The sequence below is a fragment of the Stegastes partitus genome, unplaced genomic scaffold, assembly GCF_000690725.1.
Source record: "Stegastes partitus isolate 25-593 unplaced genomic scaffold, Stegastes_partitus-1.0.2 Scaffold3637, whole genome shotgun sequence".
Lineage (NCBI taxonomy): Eukaryota > Metazoa > Chordata > Actinopteri > Pomacentridae > Stegastes > Stegastes partitus.
In genome coordinates, this window is record NW_007581368.1 from 71,914 (window position 1) to 94,709 (window position 22,796).

Here is a 22,796-nt window from a genome sequence, read left to right on the forward strand (position 1 = left end):
CCAGTCTATTCTGTAGAAAATAATGACTGTTTGATCGAAGGGTAGTTGATTAGCCGAGCGATTCCGTAACTGGCCGAGAATTGCCGAATCATCTGTCCTGCCCGGACTGTTGGAAGCGGCCGCAACGCCATGTTGGCGAAGTGTCTCATCTCTGTGAGAAAAAAATGATAGAAAACATACTTGCCGAGAAGAAAAGGTAGATCGCCGAGGGAGGTTGAAGATCGCGGCGATTATTTCGTTTGAAGAAACGAACCGAGCCGGATCCGCAGAGGTTCCGGACGGGCGAGGGAGGCTAAACCTCCCACCGTCCCCATGAATAGCACCGCTGATCCGAACAGCGACTTTCCATGAAAAAAAGACGTTTGTGTTGCTATTCGAGCTTCGTTATCCCACTTCGTTAAAGGGATTTGGGGCCTGCTTCAAGAATCTGCTACGCTTGCTTTATGTATGCAAGCTAGGCGCTGTTTGTATCAGTATTTATTAAGGTATTGTTTTTATTTGTTGATTTTTCTGCGATGAGTTTGCCACCGAAAGTGGTCCCCAAACCCGCCGCTGTCGCAGTTAGCGGACCTGGAAGTGGCCCCTCTCCGTCGAGCCAACTGCGGGCTACCCTGACCTCCGTGTCTCTGCCGCCGGGAGCCCCAACAGCTCCTCAGCCGGGCGCTGTACCGCCACCTCAGTATCCTTTGACGTGGGTAACATGGAAATTGCTTGGGATTTTATGCATTTAACTTTTTCTTATGACAGTATCACGCACTGCTGTTTCATTAGTGACACATAATAGAGGTTGGATGTGGGGATGATGGTTTCGTTTGGAGGGAGCAGGGAGGGGAGGGGACAATTAGCTAGCTAAGTGTGCTAACGTTAGCTTATCAAGCCGGTTGTCAAAGCTAACGGAAATGTCAGTTTGATTTGGGGAGTTGACGCCACTCCATTGCTTCTACGCACGCTTGTGATTAAATATAGCTGTCATATGAATATAGTCTTGTCATAGTAATATTACAGTGGCGTTATTTACTGTAGGAAAGCCCCATGACCGGCAAGCTTCCACACCGGTTACCGGCTTTGTTCAGTTTTGGTTGTTGACTAGCAAGGTGCATTAGCCTAGTTAATGTGCTGTGCCAGCTAGCTAAATTAAGGGTATGGCTAGCTAGTGCACAAGTCAGTGGATGCAGCGTCGCAGAGCCGTAGAGCTTCATCCATTTCAGGGTGACGACCTGTGGCTTTATAATGTACTGGGGCTAATGTTAGCCAGTGCGAGGCCCGACGTGTGGGAATTGCACGTCTTTTTCCATTTCACATAAGATTAGCTGTTGAAAGGGAGCTACTGTGCACCTTGACAGGCCTGTCGGTGCCAGCGTTGCGCTCTCAGAATGACAGCTGGTCGAAAATTAGCTCGGTAGTTTCATGAGGGTCTAATGACATATAGGTTTGTTAAACCGTCGTCATCCAAGAAATCTGTTAAACATGCTCTCCGGCTGTCACATCAACATAGTTTTTTTTTTGCTTTCGTTTTCTGCGTTCTTCAGAAATGTGTCTCTATACAATATTCATCTTGCACCGTGTACTTCTATCAGCCCTTAACGTTGTGGGTTTGTACGGTCACTGCCCCCAAAACATAGCTTTACCTTTGAGTTTACAAAGGTATGGCCCAGTATCACTCTACCCTACTTTTGGTGGGGTGAAGTCACTGTGGTTATGTCACCTCCTGTTTTATTTACAGCATGGTGTCAGTAGTGTGAGAGAGAGGATTAAGTTGATGTCTAATGCCTGCCAGTGGCAGAAGGATGTGTCTTGTGATCTGACAGCTTCTGTTGTGGCTTAGCTTTGAGGTGTGATGTCTCAACCTGATTTCCTGCCACCCAAGATCACAACCGCCCTGTGTTTTTGACGTCTGTAAGGGGCAGTAGGTAGCTGTTTATAGCAGGTGACGGTATGCAGTCCCTCTCTTTCTTGCAGTGTGTTGTGATGTTTTGGAGTTGTCTGTGAGTTACACGAGTGAACCAAACACAACACAGAAGATAGTGGTCTCTAGCTTTTGTGCCATGTCCTCCTTTGACTCTCAAGGCGTTTGAGATGACTTAAATTTCCTTAACCTACTTTCAACTGTATGGTAGTAAGTGCCTACCATTTGAGTACAGAACTGCACCCTCTCTGTTTGACTAATGGTGCATCAAATGAACCGAATATTTTTCTCTTAAAGTAGGAGATGTCACAGCTCTTGGTCATAGTCATTTTGCTTGACTTTTTAGTAACTTTGGTGTTAAATTGATCCTCCTGTTTGTTGTGTGACATTATAGAATTTCAGACTCCTCTTGATGACACTGTGGCTATTACAAGTGTAATTGTCCACCAAATAACACAGCAACTGGTTATTTCATGGCAATAATTCTTGTTGCCATAGTTTTTTAAATGCCAATAATAGATTATGGTTCACTACAGGCTGACAGTATTATCTGGGCCTCGAGTTTATATAAATTCTTGTTTAGTGGGATTCAGTCTAAGACACCCAATACACTACATGTTGTATTGATATTATTCCTACACATGTATACATAGGAGCTTTGGAGGACAATATTGCATTGTTTTGAAAATACACTATTTTTAATTCAATCCAAATGGAACAGTTGAACCACAGACATATCCTACTTTTATAAAGTTAATCATATTCGTTTTGTTGTTAACAATGCACATTAAAGACTTGTTGTTTCAACAGGAAGGCAATTTCCGAGGCTGAATTTTGTGGTGCTGTTGAATTATACTGGATTTTATTGAACGTAGAATGCATTCTATATAATAAAGTATGATTTATTCTTGCATTGCATAACCATCTGTGCAGTGGGGAGGGAGTTAACAGTAAGAACAAATTGTAGCAACATCAATTTTGTGAAATTACAATTAAACTAAACTATGCTAATTTGTCAGGGGACCTCCATCTAACTAGCAAGGGCCCCACAGTGTGTACGTGGACCCTGTTTTTGCAACCACTCCACTACATTGCACAGCATTTACGTTTCATGTCTGTATGGAAACAGCCCCTCAGAGTGTTGCCACTAGTCTGACCTCTTAGACTCCCAAGACCTCTGAGGTCAGCAGTGTGGGAGCATGTTGCTCTCTGTCTGGCCTGGACTCCTGGTGTATGGGAATTCCCAATTGGAGGATGTCGCTGTGTATGTTTGTGGAGTCCTGACATGCACAGGGGGTTGAGAGAGGCATGACGGTAAAGTGTGTGTGTGCATGCGTGTGTGTGCGTGTTGTGGGGGGTTTGTTTCTTTTCCTGGTTGCCAGAGAGACACCCAGCGCATGCGTCTGCTGCTGCACTTGCCAGACAATAGCACTGCTGCTTAGCATTCAGAGTGAGAGGCCAAGGTGGCGCTTCCCACCATCTGCCAACAAAGGCCCAGGTCACCCAGCCTGCCTCAGCCCTCCCTCATTTCCTTCAATCCCCTCACAGCTCACCTCACCCCACTGCTAGCCCAGCTGGGAAAACTGAGGGCTTCTCCCCATTCCCCCACCGCCCCCCCAGCTCCTCTCCCTGTGCACCCCCTCCAACCCCACAGCTTTCATGCTCATGGTATAATACTTTCATCTCATTTTGAAAAGGCTGGTTCCCTTTTCTCACACACACACACACAACTTTGCTAGTTCTAAAAAAATCTCCATTCTTATCATTTGTGTGCTTGTTTGGACAAAAAGGTGAGAGCAGTTTCAAGTACAGAGCTGCTGCAAAGTTTAATGTAACCAGTGAGCCTGGCATGCAGTCACACTCACTGTTAGGTATGCAGTATAGCTACGTAACATATGTACCCAGCTGGTAGGTCACACAGCACAGTAGTCCTGTATTTCAGGACAGGTGTGTGCAGCCTGCATGAGAAGATATTCTCATGAGCATACTCACTGTGGGATGTTATAAATAAACTGCTGAGTTGTTATGAGCCAGCATGCAGGACTGTTCTTTCCAGAGGGAGTGGCCTGTCGAAGAAGACGTCCTGCACACTGTCAGTTCTCACTCAGCGTTTGAATCTGAAGCAAGTTTGTATTTTTTTTAACCTTTTTTTTTCCGTATTTACTCTAGCAAAACCGTTTCAAATACATCCTGTAATTAGTGACAGTTTCTGATGGGCAGATTGCTTTCAAATGGTACAATACTCAATATTTACAGTGAACAGTGTTCAGAGAGCCATCCCACCCACACAGTGATGCTGTAAGGGCGAGGACGTTTCGAATGTTCACTTCTCAGAAAGTAGCGCTCCAACTTTGACAGTACAGTCTTAATGTTTGTGTCAGCACAAGCATTTGTGCTTTGCTTTACAAATTTTAAAATGCCATGTCGCATGTGCCATTAGAATACGTGATAGTCAAATGATGGTTTCATTTGTGTGCAGTTGTAAAGGGTTTTTAAATGCGATAGTTTTGGGAATTGCTACCATTTACAGCTAGTTATGCTAGTCATGTTTAGTAACCTTTTTCAATCACGTCCCTTTTCTGTCTGGTGCTGATTGTTCCTTGTCATACTCTGTTGTCGTACATAGAAGTCTTTTTATGCGAACACAATGAGTAACCGGGTACCTCTGTTAACACCGTTTGCTTATTTTGTCTAAATCATCCTGGAAAGTGTTTTTTTTTGTCAGCTGGGTTAGTATTCAGTCTTGTGGTACTGTGGTGTATCTTCAGTGCTGCTCCTGTTTTAAACATAAAGCAGTAATCGGGTGATAAAGTATTCCTGGCTGCTTTCTGACTGCTGGCCTGTGTTCCTGCTTCCGCCACAGAGTATTCCAGCAAATTCTTAATTTATTGCTCATTTCTTGATAATTTGGCTCATAGAAAAATAAGAAATCACAGACTGCACAATTCATCGCACATTCTATTAAACAAAAATTGTATTTTTTCAAGTAGTTGTGTGTAAAGGAAACCGCTTTCACTGTAGACAAGGCCTAGGCTTTATCCACTATGGTTACCAAGTAACTGTAAGTAAGGGCTGTAGGTTTCACACCTGTAAATGCCCCTTGGCAGCATTTCAGACAGACAAAACAAACCGTGCAGTTTTTTTTTTGCTGCTAATGGAGTTTTGCCCTTTAGTGAATATATAATGTAGACATATTGTTGAAAAATCTCTTGTTTTGCAACGTCTCAGTTTTTAGATCATTATTTGGAGTGTAACCAACACACTGAACATCAGCAAATTTTAAAGTGATGTTAGGACTGACTCTTCAATAAATAGATGAAGACCCCTTTTGTGCAGACATTATATAACTGTCTGCTTTTATTTATGAACCTTTTATTGTCCATCTCACCATTATGACTAAGTGATTTTACTGAAATCCACAGTAAGTGGTAACTTGAATGTGGATTTATCTTGTAAGTCTTGGAAAGAGCATGTTGTAGTATTGTTGTCATATTTACATCTTTATTTATTTATTTTTTTGCATGACTCTCCTTAAAAGTGCAGGTTGACTGCCTACCCCCTTAATTTAAAATAAAAACAAATGGAGTCTGTGCCAAAGGCATCCAGAACCATTGTTGCTTAAGATTTGGTTTGTTAGGGCTGAATCCACCAACCCACCACCCATTGTTCATACTGTAGCGAAAGAGCAGCCTCAGCAACAGCAGGCAGGCAGTGAGAGCTTTGTGAGCTTCGCTTTTATCCAACACTCTGTGTGTGTGTGTGTGTGTGTGTGTGTGTGTGTGTGTGTGTGAGTGAGAGAGAGAGTGTGTGTGTGAGTGGCCAGTGAGCCAGCAGGGAGAAGCAGGGTTTGTATCTGCACCATCTGGCCCGTCTCCACTCACTTCCTGTACCTTCACTTTGAGCCCACTGCACTGAGATTTCCAGGTAGTCTGCTTCATTCAAAAGGCACATAGCAGCCTCCTTAAGATCTATGTGAAATGCAGACCACAGTTATGTGAAATAACAGTTTGCCATGTTAAAGAAACTGCATATGTGTAATCACGGTGCAGACAGCCTCAATTTGATTGATGTGGCATTTCTCAGCAGACCAACTAAGTCAGCAAAAGCAACACTCTCCTCTCAGTGTGACCCTCTCATGTCTCTTTTTCTTGGATATTTCATGTGATTTATTTATAAGTTTGGTTGTTAACTTTGCAGCTCTGATTCATTTATTTATTCAGTAATAGCAGATTACAGTTTATTGAGCAGTATCATCCTCTTGATCACACCCCTGCTATTTGTAAGGCTGTAACTCCTTCTGTCTGCCCCTTTCTCTCTGTCTCACACACTCAGCACTTAAGTGGCTTTACTGTAAGTTAATGATGAAGCAGGAGCTTCAGCAGCTTTTCCCTCCTAAATGAGGCTTACAGGTCACTGTGGGGTTAGGGGACAGGGAGGAGTGGTTGGAGCTACTTTATGATCTCCTCAGGGCAGACAGGTAAGCATGGGCTTGTTTTAGACCCAATTGTTTCCCTCTCAGCAACAGACTACAGGGCTCGCTAAATGTTCAGTTTAAAAAAAATAATAATAATTTGAGCAGCTACCCTATTTTCTTACAACTCAGAGTTATTGAAGGTCTGTGGAAGTTATCTTCAACTGGCCTTTCAGTTGAAATAGCTGGCATCCTGTAGGTGCATTTGATTAAGGAAAATGTAGCCTTTCGCCTCTGAGCACAGCACTCCTTTCAATCTCAGCAAGGGTCAAAAGTGAATCACTTACCATTGCTGTAATTTTGATCAGTTGGGTGTTGCAGGTAATTTTTCAGCAGCACTGACACTCTCATTTTCTGTTGTAAGCCTTAAAGTTGACATTGTGCTTGCCCTCTTTCCCAAAGCAGAAAATTAATGGAGATCAAACAAATGACTAATGTCTAATTAGTGTGGTCAGCCACTTTCATGGTCGTGCCTGATACATGCAGTAGGGCTTGACTGCTAAGTGTCTGCATCCATCTGGTTGCCTGGCCACCCCAGCCTGACATAAATGATGTTCTACCTCGGGAGATTTTTTTTTGCTTTCACAGCATGATCACCTGGATAACACACTGCATAAACATTCAAGTTGCCATCATAGCATTTTATTATTTTTAATAGAAGCATTCAATCCTGCTGCTGCAAAACAAAATACTTCAGAAAGACTGGCTCTTTGTGCGTTTATGCTGGTTAATTTTTGTGAAACCTTCCAGGGTGTATGTCACCAAAAATTAAACATGTTTTCAAAATCAAAGGGAAACTTTGTTACAAATATTTCTGAAACCAGCTTCGTTTTTAGCCAAAGATAGAGAACAAGGAGGGGAAAAAAAAGAACTGAATCAGTTTTCTGGTTCAACAAGTCTCATGCTGTGTTGCTTAAATAAAAGTTTGCTGTGGAAAAGATTTTCAGGTTATTATTAACTTTTCCCCAACAACATGACAAACATGATAAAGTGTGCGAGCTGATATTGTCCTTTAACCAACCCGCGTAATTTGTGGCTCAACAACATTCTGCATGACTGCAGGTGTTTTCCTTCTAAAATAACACAAGTCTATATGCTGGCTTTGATCCATTTAAATAATCTTTTATAATTTGGCTGCTGTTGTAGGAAAATTAAATCTGCCAAATTTTCCAGTAGCTTTTTCTGCCTCATCTTACCTTATTGTTCCTACAATATGCTTTTCCTACCCTTGCCAGTGTTAAATATAACCCCCCGACTTCCAGGTTGTATTGCACCTGTTGCTACCAGATTGAACCCCGGTTTCGCCAGTCTGTCTGTTTGCAGTCCCTACAGTTGCCCCTGCCAGCCGGTGGTCATGTAGAGCAGACAGATCAGGTTGTCTCACTGTTGATAGCCCAACCCTGGCTTGTTCTCTGTCTGTCACCCACCAGAACTGGGTTGAGAAATATTTACATGCAATTACTATTTTTGAAACTGACGCTTGACTTTAGCCTTCTTGATTCTATGATTAGCTTTGTTTTTTAATATAGATTCTGTCAAAGTTTAAAAACATGCCATGAAAATCCTCACATTGGAAAAGTTGGAATCAGAATGTTTGACATTTTTGCTTTTTAAAAAAAATGTTTTTATGAATAATACAGAAGACAAAAAAATGATGTCAAAGATACTCCTTGGGTTGCTGCATTTCTTGGAAGTAGTTAATAATGCCTTTAAAAATCATGACAGGTGACCTTTGAATTATTGAGAAATCAGTCTTCTTGAAATTGGAATTATGTGAAAAATGTCTTCTGCTTGCTGCTCAAAGCATGGAAAAAGATAAAAATGTAAATACTATCTTCCACACAGTTTATGTGCTCCTGCTCACCTAGACTGTCATATCATTGTGAAGACACTGAGCCTCTAATTACTCCTAATTTCTGTGTGTAAGTGTACAGTGTGTGTGGGGGTGGACATGTTGTTTTTCCAAATTCCCCGGCAATGAAACAGATAATATTTCCTGCTGTGCTTCTGCATTTTGAATCACAGCCCTCTTTTAAAATCATTCTTTTCTCTCTTTATCTTCCTCTCTCCCCCTTGTATTGTCAGTTACGAGTAGCGGCGCTGGCGGGGGGCCAAGAGAGATGACGGCCCCTGCAGGCAAGAGCAGAGTAAAGGAAGAGGGCTTAGGGCAGAGGGAGGCGTGATTTGGGTGAAAGGAAGAAAGCCAGACGTTCGGTTTCCCTTAAACCATGTGATCAGCAGTGTGTGAGCCTGTCTGTCGCAGACAACTGCCTGAGCAGGTTACTAACCACAGGGCTTCCCTCTTCTATATGACACATTCCCTCTTTTGTCTCCCTTAACATCTGAGCGATGTCTTTCAAGTGAGTCTCATTATTGTGGTTCAGAAGCCGTAAAGAAAGTTATCATCCATTCTGGTCTCTCTTCAAAGTGTTCCCTAAGCATTAATAAAGCCTCAAGTGTTATAGATTCTTATAAGTATCGTGCTGATGTTTTTCTCTGGCCTGTTATTATTCTACCATTAGCACAAGGAGACAAGAATTAGTATTGTATGCAGTTTATAGCTTCGCTATGAGCAGTTGTCTGATCTTCTGCTCTGCCTGTCCCTCTGCCTGATGTAGCCCAGAAATCCATGTCAGATTTTCCCTTTAACTCTTGCAAAACGGTGAAGGTACATAGTGTACTCTCAGAGATGGGGCATTTTGGGCGGGGTGCTGTGGTCGGGGGATCCTTGAAATCAAACTATGCGAACCATTGGGGTTTGAGGAAAGCCCTTTGGATCTGAATAAACTGAATGTATTGCATAAAAAGATAAAAGTGTAGAGTGAATTCATTTCCGAAGAGTTACGTCAGTGTTTGCTAAATGAGGGAAACTTTCTAACACACTAGATCAAGTCTCTTCATGTGGTTTAATCAGCTGTATTTAGGCCAAACGATGTGTCTGTCATGAAAACCTAAAACATGACAGGAATTTTACCTGTTGAGCCATTCAACTCTTCTCTAACTTGAAACTTGATTTAGTGTCCAATTGCTTTGAATTTTCCTTTACGCACTTTTTTCCAGAATTCCACGGGTTCAGCCATCACTGGACGACCGAATCTTCCCCACACAGCCTGGAGTCGCTGCAGTCTACAGCGTGAGTCACTGCATGCAGCCCCCTTTTCTAACACACACACACACACACACACACGTGCATTTCCACCTGTATATGTGCTTCAGTGCATACACACAAATAATAGACACATATGAGACTCATACCTATAACATGTAATTGTGCACACTTTGACTCTGACTGCACCAAAAACATACACTCAGTTGCCAGAATATTAGTTACCCCTTTGCTGAAAGTATTGCAATCCTAAACAATGCTACCTTTATAAATGTTTGTTTTTAATGAAACTGTTTTAAGAGAGGTCTTGATTCAGATTACTGGTCATTTTAGAGACAGTTACTTATTTGATGCCAGCAAACATCCTACTTGGAGTGATAATATTTAGTCTCCAATCATAGAGTAAAGATTAGACACTCCTGTCAGACCATTATTTATAACCATCATAATCATGAAATACAACAACAGTATTGATAGTAAATGTTTTCAAACCATAAAAATCAGCATACAAGGTTGTTTTGTTTTTGTTACTGTTTTTGATGCCTGGAGTGCCACAGACATTGCTGTTCAGTGTAGGAGAGGTCTGTCTGTTTTTCAACACAGTGTGTGATACAAACATTGTTGAACATTGAGCAATAAAATGCTTTCTTCTTATTGCCCTTACCAGCATTGTAAATATGCATTTGTGTTTTTAATTACCAATGTAGAAAGGCATGCTGGTTAAGACATAATGCTGTGATCTGACCTCAGAAGACCTGCTGTGAAAATGTGTCACCTCAGGGGACCTCTGCCATTCACTGACTTGTCCAGGAGTTCATTTACATTTCCTTTATCAGATCTTTATCCCCATAATTCTTAGTTTTTATTGTAACTTTCCTGGAGAGTTAATAAAAGAGTTAGGGGGGCTTGGGGAGAAATTGTGATTTGGTCAGCTAGATTTGGTTGAACTTTAAGTCCGGTTTTGTCTCGTCCTCTGTGGGCAGCCACACCTACTGTATCTCCCTAAAGGCAAGAACAATCTAGACTTGGGATTCACCTTTCCTCCAAGGATCTTGGCTTAGATGTTGAGCAGTGCTGTGTTAAGACCCTCAGTGTTCTGTTGCACTGCTCTGGGCCTGTCTCCTCATAAAGTGATATGTGCATTTACCTGGAGGCCACTGAATAAATTTGGTATCGAGCTTAGCAGATTTGTAAGATACTGAATGGTGACAATTCCACCATTAAAGGCAAACACACCTATGTTTAGTGTTGCACATCTTGTGAATGTTTACTAGAGAATAAAAAGATAGGAATATTGATTTTATTTTCACATCACATTTTATTGATTTTTCTTCCACAGAATGGAACTGTGGTTCTCACTTAGCTGTTTGACACTAATATTGTGGTGGTAATTTGTGGTAAAACATTGGATCCTGTGTTTTTGTTTTTCCCTCAGTGCATGTAATTGTTAAAATATCTGGCTTTTACAAGCTTAACAGTATACATTAAAATTGCCACATTTTTGACACCACAAAGCTGTTTTCCAGCACTGATAACATTTCTGAAATGTGGGAGGTAGAGTAGCTGCACAGTGCACAAGGAACGGCACTGTATGCTTGGAGATAGGCTATTCAGCTGTGAGCTTGTTTATCCACTGCAACATAACAATACTGAAAACATTTGAGGTTTTATGAGATTTTTTGAGCTTTGTAAGTTTGTTTTTAGGGGGTTAAGCTGCAACAGTGATGACACTGGTGGAAATAAACAGTGCTTATGGCATGAAACCGTTGTTCTTTATGGTGGATGTGAGGTTAACTCAGTCACTCTTTTTTTTCCCCTTGTCCTCATGTACAGCCCCCATACAGCCGCTTACCTCCCCTCCCCCATCCCATCATGCTGTATGTCCTCAGAATCACTTGCCTGAAGCAGAGCAGGCTCCTCCCCTGGCAACAGCGGCTAGATTAGTTGCTTTATCCCAGGTCATCTGAGGGAAGTGGGCCACACTGAGAAGATGTAGAGATGCAGAGGAGAGTCGTGCTATATAGAAGCTATATAGACTGTTGTCTGTGGCACCTGGTAGATTTAAATATATTACACATTCAGAGATGTAAGTATTTAAATCTTAATGTCAGTAGCTGTCTAAAGGAGCTTTCGAATCTCTGAATGTTACGATTTTTATGAGGGAATAAAATGAGGAGAGGTGGTTTGCCCGGCTTTCCATTCTGCCTCAGTGTCTGCTTACTGCTGTCTTCCTGCAGTATCCTGTCTCATTCCCTGGTGTGTCAGGCCTGCTGCAGCAACAAGCAGCACCTGCAGTGGTGCCAGCCCATAGCTGCAGCAGCCAAGGCCCAGCCTGCCTCACCACACACTAAGAGCTGAATCAAATATCTCATCCTTGCCCGATATTGCTCATGGCTGGTGCCCAACCTGAACCCTCCACTGGTCCATATCAATGAGGCTTGTTTAGCATGACTCAGTGATGTCTATTGTATCAGGTGCTTGCTATCTATCACAGATGAGTGGGACTGTAATATGATTACTCGACCCAGTTTTGCCATATGAGGCCCAGACATCCTTGCACAGCATAGTCTGGCACAGCGGGCTGCCAGAACTTAGTCTTTAGCCAACCACAGCGGGCCTCAACAGCCATGCACATCACAGGTCTTCACCTCTGCTCACATACAGGGGCTAATCCTGCTGCTTGAGCGCTTAATTTAAATTCCTCAGCAGGAGGGAGGACTAATGACCTGTGGAATCTCACCACTGCTGTTCCTCCCCTACACTAGTTTGGTGTGATATTTCATTTTTTGTGGCTAATGTTACTGCTTCATGTCGTACAGGTACCCAGGCATGCTGGCCCTCCTTACACTGCTCATGACATCACAAAGGGACACCCTAACTTGGCAGGCACCCCGCCTGGTCATGCCCACTCCCCGGCTCTCTCTCAGGTATCAGTACCCACAGCTTCCCCATATCGCTACCCTAAGGGCTGGGAGGCAGGCGGAGGGGTGAGTTTGCCACTGTGACCGCCGTCATCCTTTCTGAACATTCACTGTTGCTCTTTCCATTTGTCTTCTTTCTTTCTGTAACTTTTTTTAAGGGCTTAGCAGATCCCTTTAGTATGATTGTAGAATGAAAGAATTTCACATAAACCTTTACGTATCACAGTAATATTTAAAAGCTAAATGCTCTTATAATAAATTCTCAGTTGAATGTATAGAAGTTAAATTGGAAGCATCGGTTTTGAAAAACTATTGTAATAATTCATTATCTTAGCCCATATAGTCTTCATATATGTTCGTTTTTTACATCACCTTTTAAACATCTTTTATTTTCATGTTTGTCATTTTCTGTTTCACTATATTTTCTATTACAGCAACAAGTCATATGTGCATGAGTGTGTTGTTTTAATGAAATTCAGATGAATACATGATTAAACAGTCTTGGATATTTAGAGAACACTTCCTGTGCACTACTGCCTATAAAAAAAACATGCATTTTCTGTATTCTATACATGGTACCTGTTTAATTCTGATAAGGCTCCACAAGGGACAAGCCCAGTATGTATGTGGCAAACAGGAGTTAAACAATGACTAGGTTGCCAGTCTTTTAGTCCAGGGCTAATGCATACATAGACAAACATATTCGCGCTTTTATGACCTGGATTTCTTCAGACAGGAAAGTAGAGCACTGGCAGGAAACGCGCATGAACAATAGGAGCGTTTTAAGACGGAACCTTTCTTACATTACCACAACTGAATAACATTTTGATTAAATCACAGTTGATTAATGACATACACTGTATGTGCAGTATCATGATGTGAGAGGTTTTTGCCAATATATTTTTTGTTTTTTCCCAAAATTACTTGTTATTTAGTCAAACTTGCCAGCTACTGTATGTGCCCACAAAGGCTTGTGGTACTTGGATTCATGTTGGGTGCTGGAAATAGCTGATGGTGACAGTAGTAGTGCTAAACCACATCTGTGAGTCTACAGCTTAAAGAAAGTTAACTCAGAAGCCGCAACTTTATTAATTTAACACTTGACAAAGAGTCACCTGTAATTTTTAGACCTATGCTCTTTGGGTAGAAGCTCTGCAAAAAGTCATTGTATAGAATAAATAATTAGGTTTGGGAATAAATTAAAAGGGGATGTGTGTGTAATATTCCGGATCCCTGCGGGGTTATGGGCAGAAGGACTGAGATTAGGTTGGATTTAGGCAAGATTAAGTAATTAATTTGGATTTGAGATGGTTGGGTTTAGCTAAGGGTTAAATGTATCGTTGATATCTAGCTAGGGCTTCCTTCTCTTCCCGAAACTAACTATAATGAGATCAATACACATGAGATGGTGATGGTATGGAGAAATGAGAAAATACAGAGGGCCAGAACAGACATAAATCAGGGTCGAGCTTTATGAAGAAATACATTCCCCCTTGACATAATGTGGTTAGGGCATGTATTACATCCAAGGGTTAGGGTTGTTTGGGGAAATAAACCTAGATATACATACAGGTAACTCTGTGAAAGGTCAATCCATTAATATCAGATGTGCCAACAGTGACGCACAGTATCTGCGCCCGCCTTGTTGCTCTCATTTACAAGCATGTTGACTCGGTGACTCAGCATCTTTGGAAGTATGTGACTATGCTTGCGAGGAATCTAGTTGTTCCTCTTTACCGTTATAGCTTATTGGCCCACTGCCTCACACTAAAGCAGCTCTAGTCTCTCTCCAACCTTCTATGAATAGTGTTGTCAGCCAGCACAAACTTAAATTATTACAACCATACCAGCAGCTTGAAGAATAAGCAGCTGTGCTTATATCCACCTCAGCCTAGCTCCACTGCACACGAGATGAAGAAAAAAGGAAACACAGGATTTGTAGTTCTTGAGGGTACCAATTATCTTTGCGCAGTACATAAACCCCAATTGAAAACACTTTCTCCCGGCAACATCCCAAGTAAGTTAGTGCCCTGATGTCTGGTGTATTGATATGGAGTGTTATCGTTGAGGTCCTTCAGAGCGCAAAATGTCTTAATCAAATAACTAGAGCCTGATTGGTTGTATATTTTCTGGTCATTATGAAAAAAAAGCACAAAAAAAAACTCTTGTTCTCTGTGCATGTTTCCATTTCTTCTTTTGACAGTCTCCATACAACCCTGGGCAAAATGCTGGCTCCGCTCCTTTAGTGTATTCTACCCAGACACAGCCAATGAATGCACAGCCACAGAGTCGCCCGGTGAGTGTCCCTCTGGTCCTAGATTTACAGCACATCTGCCCCCAAGTACCCAAACAGTTTGCGGTTTAGTGCGAATGCAGAAGCCTTATTGAGTAAGTCTAGGAGAGGTCTTGTGTTAAGAAGTCACCAAGCGCTCTCGAGCTGTTGACTGATCTTAGCTTGATCGTGGCAGCGAGGAACTTTAACATAGGATGTATTTATTTAATGAGGTTCTCCCTCAGCGTCTCCTTAGAGGCTCCTTATGGGCTCATTGTGGGTGGTAGAATTGCTGATGGCATACAGGACTTGAGTGTGCACTGGTGTAATTTTATACCTTCCATCGCTACCGCCATGTAACTGTTATCTGAAAACTGTAGCACACCCAGGAGGCTTCACTGTGGTCATTTAGCACTATGTACACAGACAGTAAAAGAAAGCAGGAAAAAATCATATCCTCAGAAAAAAAGTAGCATTTGGCTGCAGAGAAAATAGTTAAATCGGTCTTGTGAGAGGTGAATTAGAAAATTAAAAGACTTTTGCCACATTTTGCCAAATGCAGACGGGTAGTTGTTTGAGCAAATAATGAGGAGTTGGGAACCTCATCGAATTGAATGTCAAACAAGCCCTTGAGCTGTTGTTTTTCTCCTAATTGTCTAATGGAATTAGTCAGAGGAGACAAACCGTTTGGGGTTAAAATCAGGCTTTGTCTTTGCAGTGCCTGTCTAGCACCATGGAAAAGAAACTACTCCATGAATGCAGCGTTTAGCCAGTTACTCTATAAACATTTGGTTTTTGTGAGGTTTCTGTTTTCTGCAAGTTATATATTTATTGGATTTTTTTTAAAATAAAGTTTTAAAAACAAACAAAAAGAAGTTAAATTTTGGCTTGCTGTGTGTTTCCTACTTAGTTTTTGTGTTGTGAAAATTTCTAGTACAATCAAGCTATCTCTAGTTTCCTAAGAAAGGGAATTTAAAAATATGCACCAACGTAATACTTTTTGTGAAACATCTCTTACCATAAAAAAGCTTAGTACAAAAAAAAAAAAAATCCAAATGTGATATTGAGTTTGCATTATTTATAAATCTTGCCTTGCTCTTGCCCAGCCTCCAAACAGAGAACAAGGCAAAGCAGACCTTAGTCAGTGTGTATTTACACATGCAGTAAGTCTTGTTTCAAACTTTGTGTTTACATTGGTACGGTCAGACGACTGGAAAATATTCAATATGCATTATTATTTACTATTTTTCTCTAGTATTTTAATTTCAGTGTGCCTCAAAACATGTAAATTACACAATAATTTCTCATCCCAATGTGTAAGTTGTTCTTTTAACCAGTTAAATATAGTACCTACAACAAGTGACAGTTGCAAGCTATTATTTGCAAATGCACGGTTTGACTGAGGACTGGTTACTGCACCATAAGCCACATGTCTTTAAAGCTTTGTTGCTCTGTGGTTTTGTATTGTATGTTCAACCGTCGGCCTCCATCGCTCATCTTATACTTTATCTGTGTCTCTCTTGTGCTCTTTCTTCTCCCTGCTTTGCCATCACTGCTTCAATCTCCTTGCTGGACCTCTCCTCCCTCCCCCACCAGTTTGCTACGGGCCCTCGACCAACCCACCATCAGGTAATTTACCCCTGCTGAACGCCCCTCCTGCTCCTTCTCTTGCATCATCATCATCAAAGCAGTTTGCTGGTCCCTGCTGGCAAAGGGCTGTTTGTGGGGCTTCTGCTGTTCCTTAAAAAAAAAGAAAAAGTTTCAGATTTGAAAGATTATCTTGGAAACCGTTAAAGAGGTTTTAATGGGATGTTCCTGTGTTGACTAGTTAATCAAGATATCCAGCCAGGTGCATACGGGTGTTTCTTGACAGTATTTTTTCTGGAACTATTCATGTTTGCTATGTGGAGATTTTTATTTCATTTTAAAATAGGGTGTTTAGTCTTTCTTTAGCGTAATGAAGCTCTGAGCAAGTGACTGATTTTGCTCCGGATGTGTCCTTAGGATTGCGACTGCATCAACCTCTCTAGTGATTACATGATGGTACATGGCACTGTTGTAATTTGTGTGCCCACTGTAGAAACTACTCTTTAAATTTATTCTGTATGACTAAATCAGTTGAAGAATATTGTGCAGACAATAAGTGTTTAGACAGTTACACACTTTTACTCCTCAGACATTTAGTTTGAATTAAAATAACGGATGCTAACATAAAGTGCCAAGTCTCAGTTTTAATTTGACTAGGTCTACATCCATAATGAAAACAATGTGCAGGAGATTTTCCTCAGAGTTCCCAAGGTTTAGGGAATTCAAAAGCAGTTCAACACATAACATCAAACTAAATCAACATACTTTATGTCTGTGAAAAATTATTTGGCATCTATGGCTGCTTGTAGTGTATGACGCATAATTATCAGCAGACGCTCATGCAGCCACAGCCAGATGTTGCTTGTTGTGGGATCTCGCTGTCTTTAGTCTGCTCTTCAGGCAGAGGATAAGATTGAGATCAAATAGTTTTTGTCTTGTGCCCTGTAAAGCGACTTTGAGTATCTTGAAAAGCGCTCTTCAAAATAAATGTATTATTGTTATTATTATTATTATTCTAAATTATTTACTTGACCAGTTAAGGATATCTCACCTCTTTAAATCCCTTAGTTGCTTAGGCTGTATGTTTAGAATTCTTGCCCTGCTGAATGATAAAATGGTGTCTAATAAGTTCTGACCCATTTTGCTTAATCTGAGCGCACAGACTCCAGTAGCTCTGCATTTATCCTCTTGTTTCCGTTAGCTTTTCGGTCATCAATAAATGTGCGTGCACCTGCGCCACTGGCAGCCATACATGCCCAAGCCATAACAGGTTTGACAGATGAGGGGATATGCTTTAGGTCCCCCCCCCAATGGACACACCTTGACACTTGGTAGTAGTTAGCTTATTCTTACCGGACACACTGAAGTGCCCTTAGATCGCAAAAGTGCTGCATTCAATTTCAGTATTGTAATTATGATGTCGACGGTCCTGTCAAATGGCTTTGCAAACACAGTTTTCTTATTTAGTTACAAGTATTTATCAAACAGAATATTGGAACTAAATATCAGTTCTTGCTCCTCTGAGGGGCTGACACCGTCTTCACACCAGATTACTACATTGATCAATAGTGGGACGGTAATGTCATGTTTTGTTTTTTTTTTCCCCCTTTAGTTTTAAGGCATTTGTAATGTCTGATTTAATACAACGAAAATACATTATAGTATGCCACCAGACCTGTTGTACAGAAAATTTTATTGTGTTGCAGGAAACAGGAATGGAGTGATTGTTATTTTTGAGCTCACGTAGCTAAGTCTGCCAGACTTCATGCGGTAACAACACCCTCGTAAGACCATGGCCTCATTTGTTTCCAGTAGTAACACCAAGGTACCACAATTAGCGTGGCTGTTTTATTGTTGTTTGGGTGAGAGCTTTTGTGGTCTAGGTTTTTTCACAACCACAACTGCAAGCCAAGATGGACACGACTGACTGCAAGAAATAGTCTGAAGCTGGTGCTATTGAAAACTTGATGATAAAGGTGAAATCATTTCACCTTCAGGGTTAAAGAAGACAATATGATTATGGATAGCTAGTGGTTAAATAGGCAGGGAAAAAGCCAAGAACTATTTTGAGTGGACCAGCCCCAGTGTCTGTCTGAGTTCATGGTGGACATTTGTGTAAATAACACTCGGACTCCTGTTAGATAGTTGACACTTTGTAAACCAGTGTCAATAGATTATGAAGGGCATGCGTTCCTGTCTGGCAGTTCCGGATTTATGGCATTGTTTGTGTATTACCTTGTGGATGCAAAGAGTCTTAGACATGTCTGGGTACTGACGTTCAGTCCGTGTGGCTTCCTGTTACTTTGTGTTTGTTGATTCACACTGTAATGATTCATGCAGCTGCCCGTTTTTAAGATTGACGTGTTATTAACACCCCCAGTCCCCAAGATGTGCTCTGGATAACTTGTCTAACATACTCACCTTCTGAATGCTTCTGTGTGGACAAATTTTAAACAGACTATTAATAGTATGGTGTCAAAGTGTAACGGGTGTGTTTGCTGGCATTAGTGTATACACACACACACACACACACAAGTGTATGGCTGTCACAAACTGGCGCTGAGATTTCTTGTGCCACCACGGAAGTGGAATCGGAAAGCAGATGAAACCGAACAGTGGCCTTTTGTACCAATGGTGAAAACAGCTATTGTCCTGCTGAAACACACTCAATGCACAGTAAAGAGTGCACAGGGATCAGAAATTCATTTGGCCAAAATATAAATCTGTCTTTAAACAAGGATCCTCTTTTTTCTCGTTACAGCTTGTTTGGTTTTCAAATATGCTATTTGTATGTGAATGGGGAAAAAAACAGCGAGTAGGAAATTACCAAAACAAACAACTGTTGTTTCCTCTATAGAGAAGTAAATAATTCCATTAATTAGAATTTTGCTAGTCAATGCGCTCTCTTTGTTGGCCTTACATAAGAGAGATGTCATACAGTTATGTCAGTATTGTGCCCTGAACTTGATGATCCAATTTGACTTTTCCAGAGAATTTAGTATTTGTTATTCTCAACAAGCCAAAGTAAAAGTCTTCCAGGCAAGTGAAATGACACCTATTAGCTCTATAATATAGACATGTTTCTGAAATTCCCCTGGCATGCAGCCCTGAACACTCCTCCTGTGTTGCTAAGTCAGCTTTCCAGGTGACATCCAGGTCCCACTGAGGCTTGGAAATGTCAGTTTGAGGAAGCAAGAGACAGACTGGCGCTCAAGCTCTCTCTGCAGTGTTTGAAAAAGAAAATATCCCTTAAAGTACAGTGCATGTTTGGATGAGATACTCTTATGTGCATGTGATTGTCTGTGCAACTGTGCTTGTAATGTCAGGGTGGCACAAGTCAAATACTAATGTGACATTTTGACTGTGACTTTAAAGCTTTTTTTTCCACTGTACCACCCACTCAATGATAAACCAGCTTTCATTCTTAGTTTTTTTTTTTCCTTATTATATGAGTTATTTTTTTTTTTTACCAATCTAAGTGGCTCAGGACCAGTCACTGTGTCTGGCAGATGGAAGTAATTGGGTAGTTTCCTGTTGATGTGTGTGGTTGCTGAAGTCTCACCAGTGCGGTCTCCTATTGGCTTTTCTCTCTTTCCTGCTTTCAATACCCAAGGGAGGATTCAGGCCCATTCAGGTAAAACTTAACTTTGTGTCGAAAGTCTCTGCAGACCTGCATGGCATGATGAGGATCATCCTTAAATGATCCCAGCCCTCCTAACTTTTAACCCTACACACCCCCTCATCTTCACTACAGTGTACGCTCAGTAGAGAGGTCTTTTATCATCATTTTATCCCCATGTCCTGTCTCCTGTAGAGGATCATTACTGGACTTTTTAGTTCATAATTTTGTAATTTTTGCTCCATTCATTACTCATCTTTAATGAGCTTGCACAGTTAAATGAACAGCATGCCTAATGAGAAAGACACAGTATATTCCCTCCTAGGGAACATGTTTTTTTACTTCCTTTTTATATCCATGTGATAAGAAAAGTGTCTGTTGGAAATGTGTGATGTTTAATGTCACTGTATAGATATGTTACTGATGTATGTATGGTTTCAGTGTCATTAGGGAGTACACTTGTTTTTGTGATTGTTTTAAGCCCAAGTTGCAAAGCTCATTTTTGTTGACAGCGTTGAAAAGTTATTTTGTCCGTTGACTCATGTTTCTTGCTTTGCCAGCAATTATACTGAGACTGTCTTTGGGAAGCTGGTAATGAACAGTTTGCTGGTCATTTTCCAGATTCCTACAGGGCTATTTATAATAAAGCCACTGAAGCTGATTTATTGTGTTAAAGGTGATTTCCCTCCTGGGTATTTTTAGACGGTTTTACAGCATTGTTTATTCTGCTCTCCTTCACTGGAGCATACTGTGACTGTGGTTGGGTATTCCCAGCGTGAGCCCTAGTTGTTTGGAAGTCGGTCACAGCTGTTGGTAGTGGTCTTTCTTCAGGCCCAGCACACAAAGATTCTAGCATTCCATCTTATTAGCTGTTCAAAGATAAAGCCTGTCTGAAATTAAACTTTTAAGTGACTGTGACATGCTTCATAGGACGTTATTGTAGCTGCAGTGATAATGAGTATATTTCCTGTATTCTCTGCACCGGTGCACCAGAAATGTAATATTGCAGTGTGATGAGCAGAACCACGCCATGTGTCAGACATTCATGACCGATGCAAGGTTGGCCAAGCAGCTCAGACACATAAAAAGGCAGTTGAAGCCATTCAATAGCCCAAGAGCTTTTTTTTTTTTTTTTTTGCAGCTGTGCAGTCCAGCGTGGACAGACGTGGCAAAATGAACAGCAAAAGAAACACTTAAAGAAAGAAATTTACACTTTGGCTTTTCCTCTTTAAATTTTAGGGGCTTTTGCAGGAAACTGTAATCATATCCATCTCCCATCTGCTTTGCTTTTAAAACGAAGTCCTTTCTTGCTTTATTTATTAACAGCCATCTCACAGAAATTCTTCGTCTCTTTATAAATCAAACATCTCCGTGATCAAAGCGATGGTTACGCAGGAGGTAAGGCTAATATCTGGAGGATTAGCTCTGTGATCTCTCTTTAGAAAAATCAAAGTATTAATCACCAAAATTCATGTTATTTAAACACCCAAACACACATTCCATGTCTGTTGGGCTTGGTAGCAGGTGAGATCAGAAGGCATCACACTTCATTTTACAAATGTGATTCTAAATGATCCACAACCTCAGTCATGTGTCACACTTTTACAGTGTAAGCATTGTGAATTGTGCCAGTGATCAAGGTAAAAATGTACACAGAAGGTTTCACTCTGTTGTAGGCTGTTAACAATTTAGTGCCATCTTTAACCAAAATGTTACCTCTGTTTGAATGACTTTATCGTGCTATTGGGGTTAGATGATTGTATAATAAAATATTTAGTGCTTAAGTGTCTGAAACTCACTGCAGACATGAACTCACTTCTTGGTAAAATGATGAGTCTAATTCATAACAATTCTCACCATCTAAAATATGAAATGTAAACTTTTGAGAGATGTTTAGTAAAGTAATTCCTGGAGGAGATTATGGGTTCATTATGGAGGATGTAGTGTTAAAGTGTGACTCATACCATCACTCAGAATGGATTTAATATAATGATCTGAATGGTTTACAGCAATGATGAAAGCAGAGAGAAAGCTGTGGTGCTAGGCCTCTTTTTTTTTCTTTTTTTTCTTTTTTTTTAAGCTGCTGATAAAAACCAGGGCTCACAGTGGAGAAATGTGTAGGACAAATAGTGAAGACATCTGGAAAAACTGTGCTTGCTTGTATTTCAGATAAAGCATGGCAGCCTGCCGAAATGAGACTGCTGCCTTTGGGACAGCATTTAACGTCTTCTGTTGTTTCTCTCTCTTGTCTTCAGTTTTTTCAGAGGACTCAGATGCAGACTGCGAGGCCCACCATCCCAACGAACACACCCACTATACGGCCCGGCTCACAGACTCCCACAGCGGCTGTCTACCCCACTAATCAACCAATCATGATGACCATGGCTCCCATGCCTTTCCCTTCTCCACAGACTGCACAGTACTACATCCCACAGGTACAACAAACACACTGAGTTGGTTCCTAAAATTACAGTGTTTTTGCTCTATTTAACCATGTGAACTCCAAAACCTGTCAGTGGATTTGAAAGACGTGTTGTTTTTGAAAATTTTAAAAGTTACACTATTTATCACAGGAAGAAACTGTGAAGTCAGGAAGAATTGTTGGATTTTTAACTTTTCGACAATCCTTGAAATAGTCATGTGTGACTTCTGGAGAAAGAAAAGAAATAGAAAAAAGAAACCTATACTAAAATTCTGGATATTTCACCTTGTTCTACATGTCTCTTATAAAGAACTGCTGCTTGATCTAGCCAGATTAGGTGACAAAATAATAATAATAATAATGATTTGGCTCTTTGGTGCGACCAGGAGGCATCGTCTCAGCTGCAACCAACTGTTGTGACAAAAATTCAGGGACTTTTCAGCTGTAATAAACGTCATGCTTTGTTTACACAGAGCTGATAGCAGACAAGGA

General features: G+C 41.0%; 1 protein-coding gene across 1 annotated transcript in view; it reads left to right on the forward strand.

Moving 5' to 3' along the window:
* Positions 1 to 65: 65 nt before the first annotated feature.
* eif4g3a (eukaryotic translation initiation factor 4 gamma, 3a) overlaps positions 66 to 22,796 on the forward strand; it is a 53,532-nt gene continuing 30,801 nt past the window's right edge. Inside the window, 6 exon segments of the mRNA XM_008306267.1 lie at positions 66 to 679; positions 9,438 to 9,510; positions 12,303 to 12,470; positions 14,608 to 14,700; positions 16,273 to 16,305; positions 22,138 to 22,317. Of these exon segments, the coding sequence (XP_008304489.1) occupies positions 516 to 679; positions 9,438 to 9,510; positions 12,303 to 12,470; positions 14,608 to 14,700; positions 16,273 to 16,305; positions 22,138 to 22,317 (711 nt within the window). The 5' untranslated portion in view covers positions 66 to 515.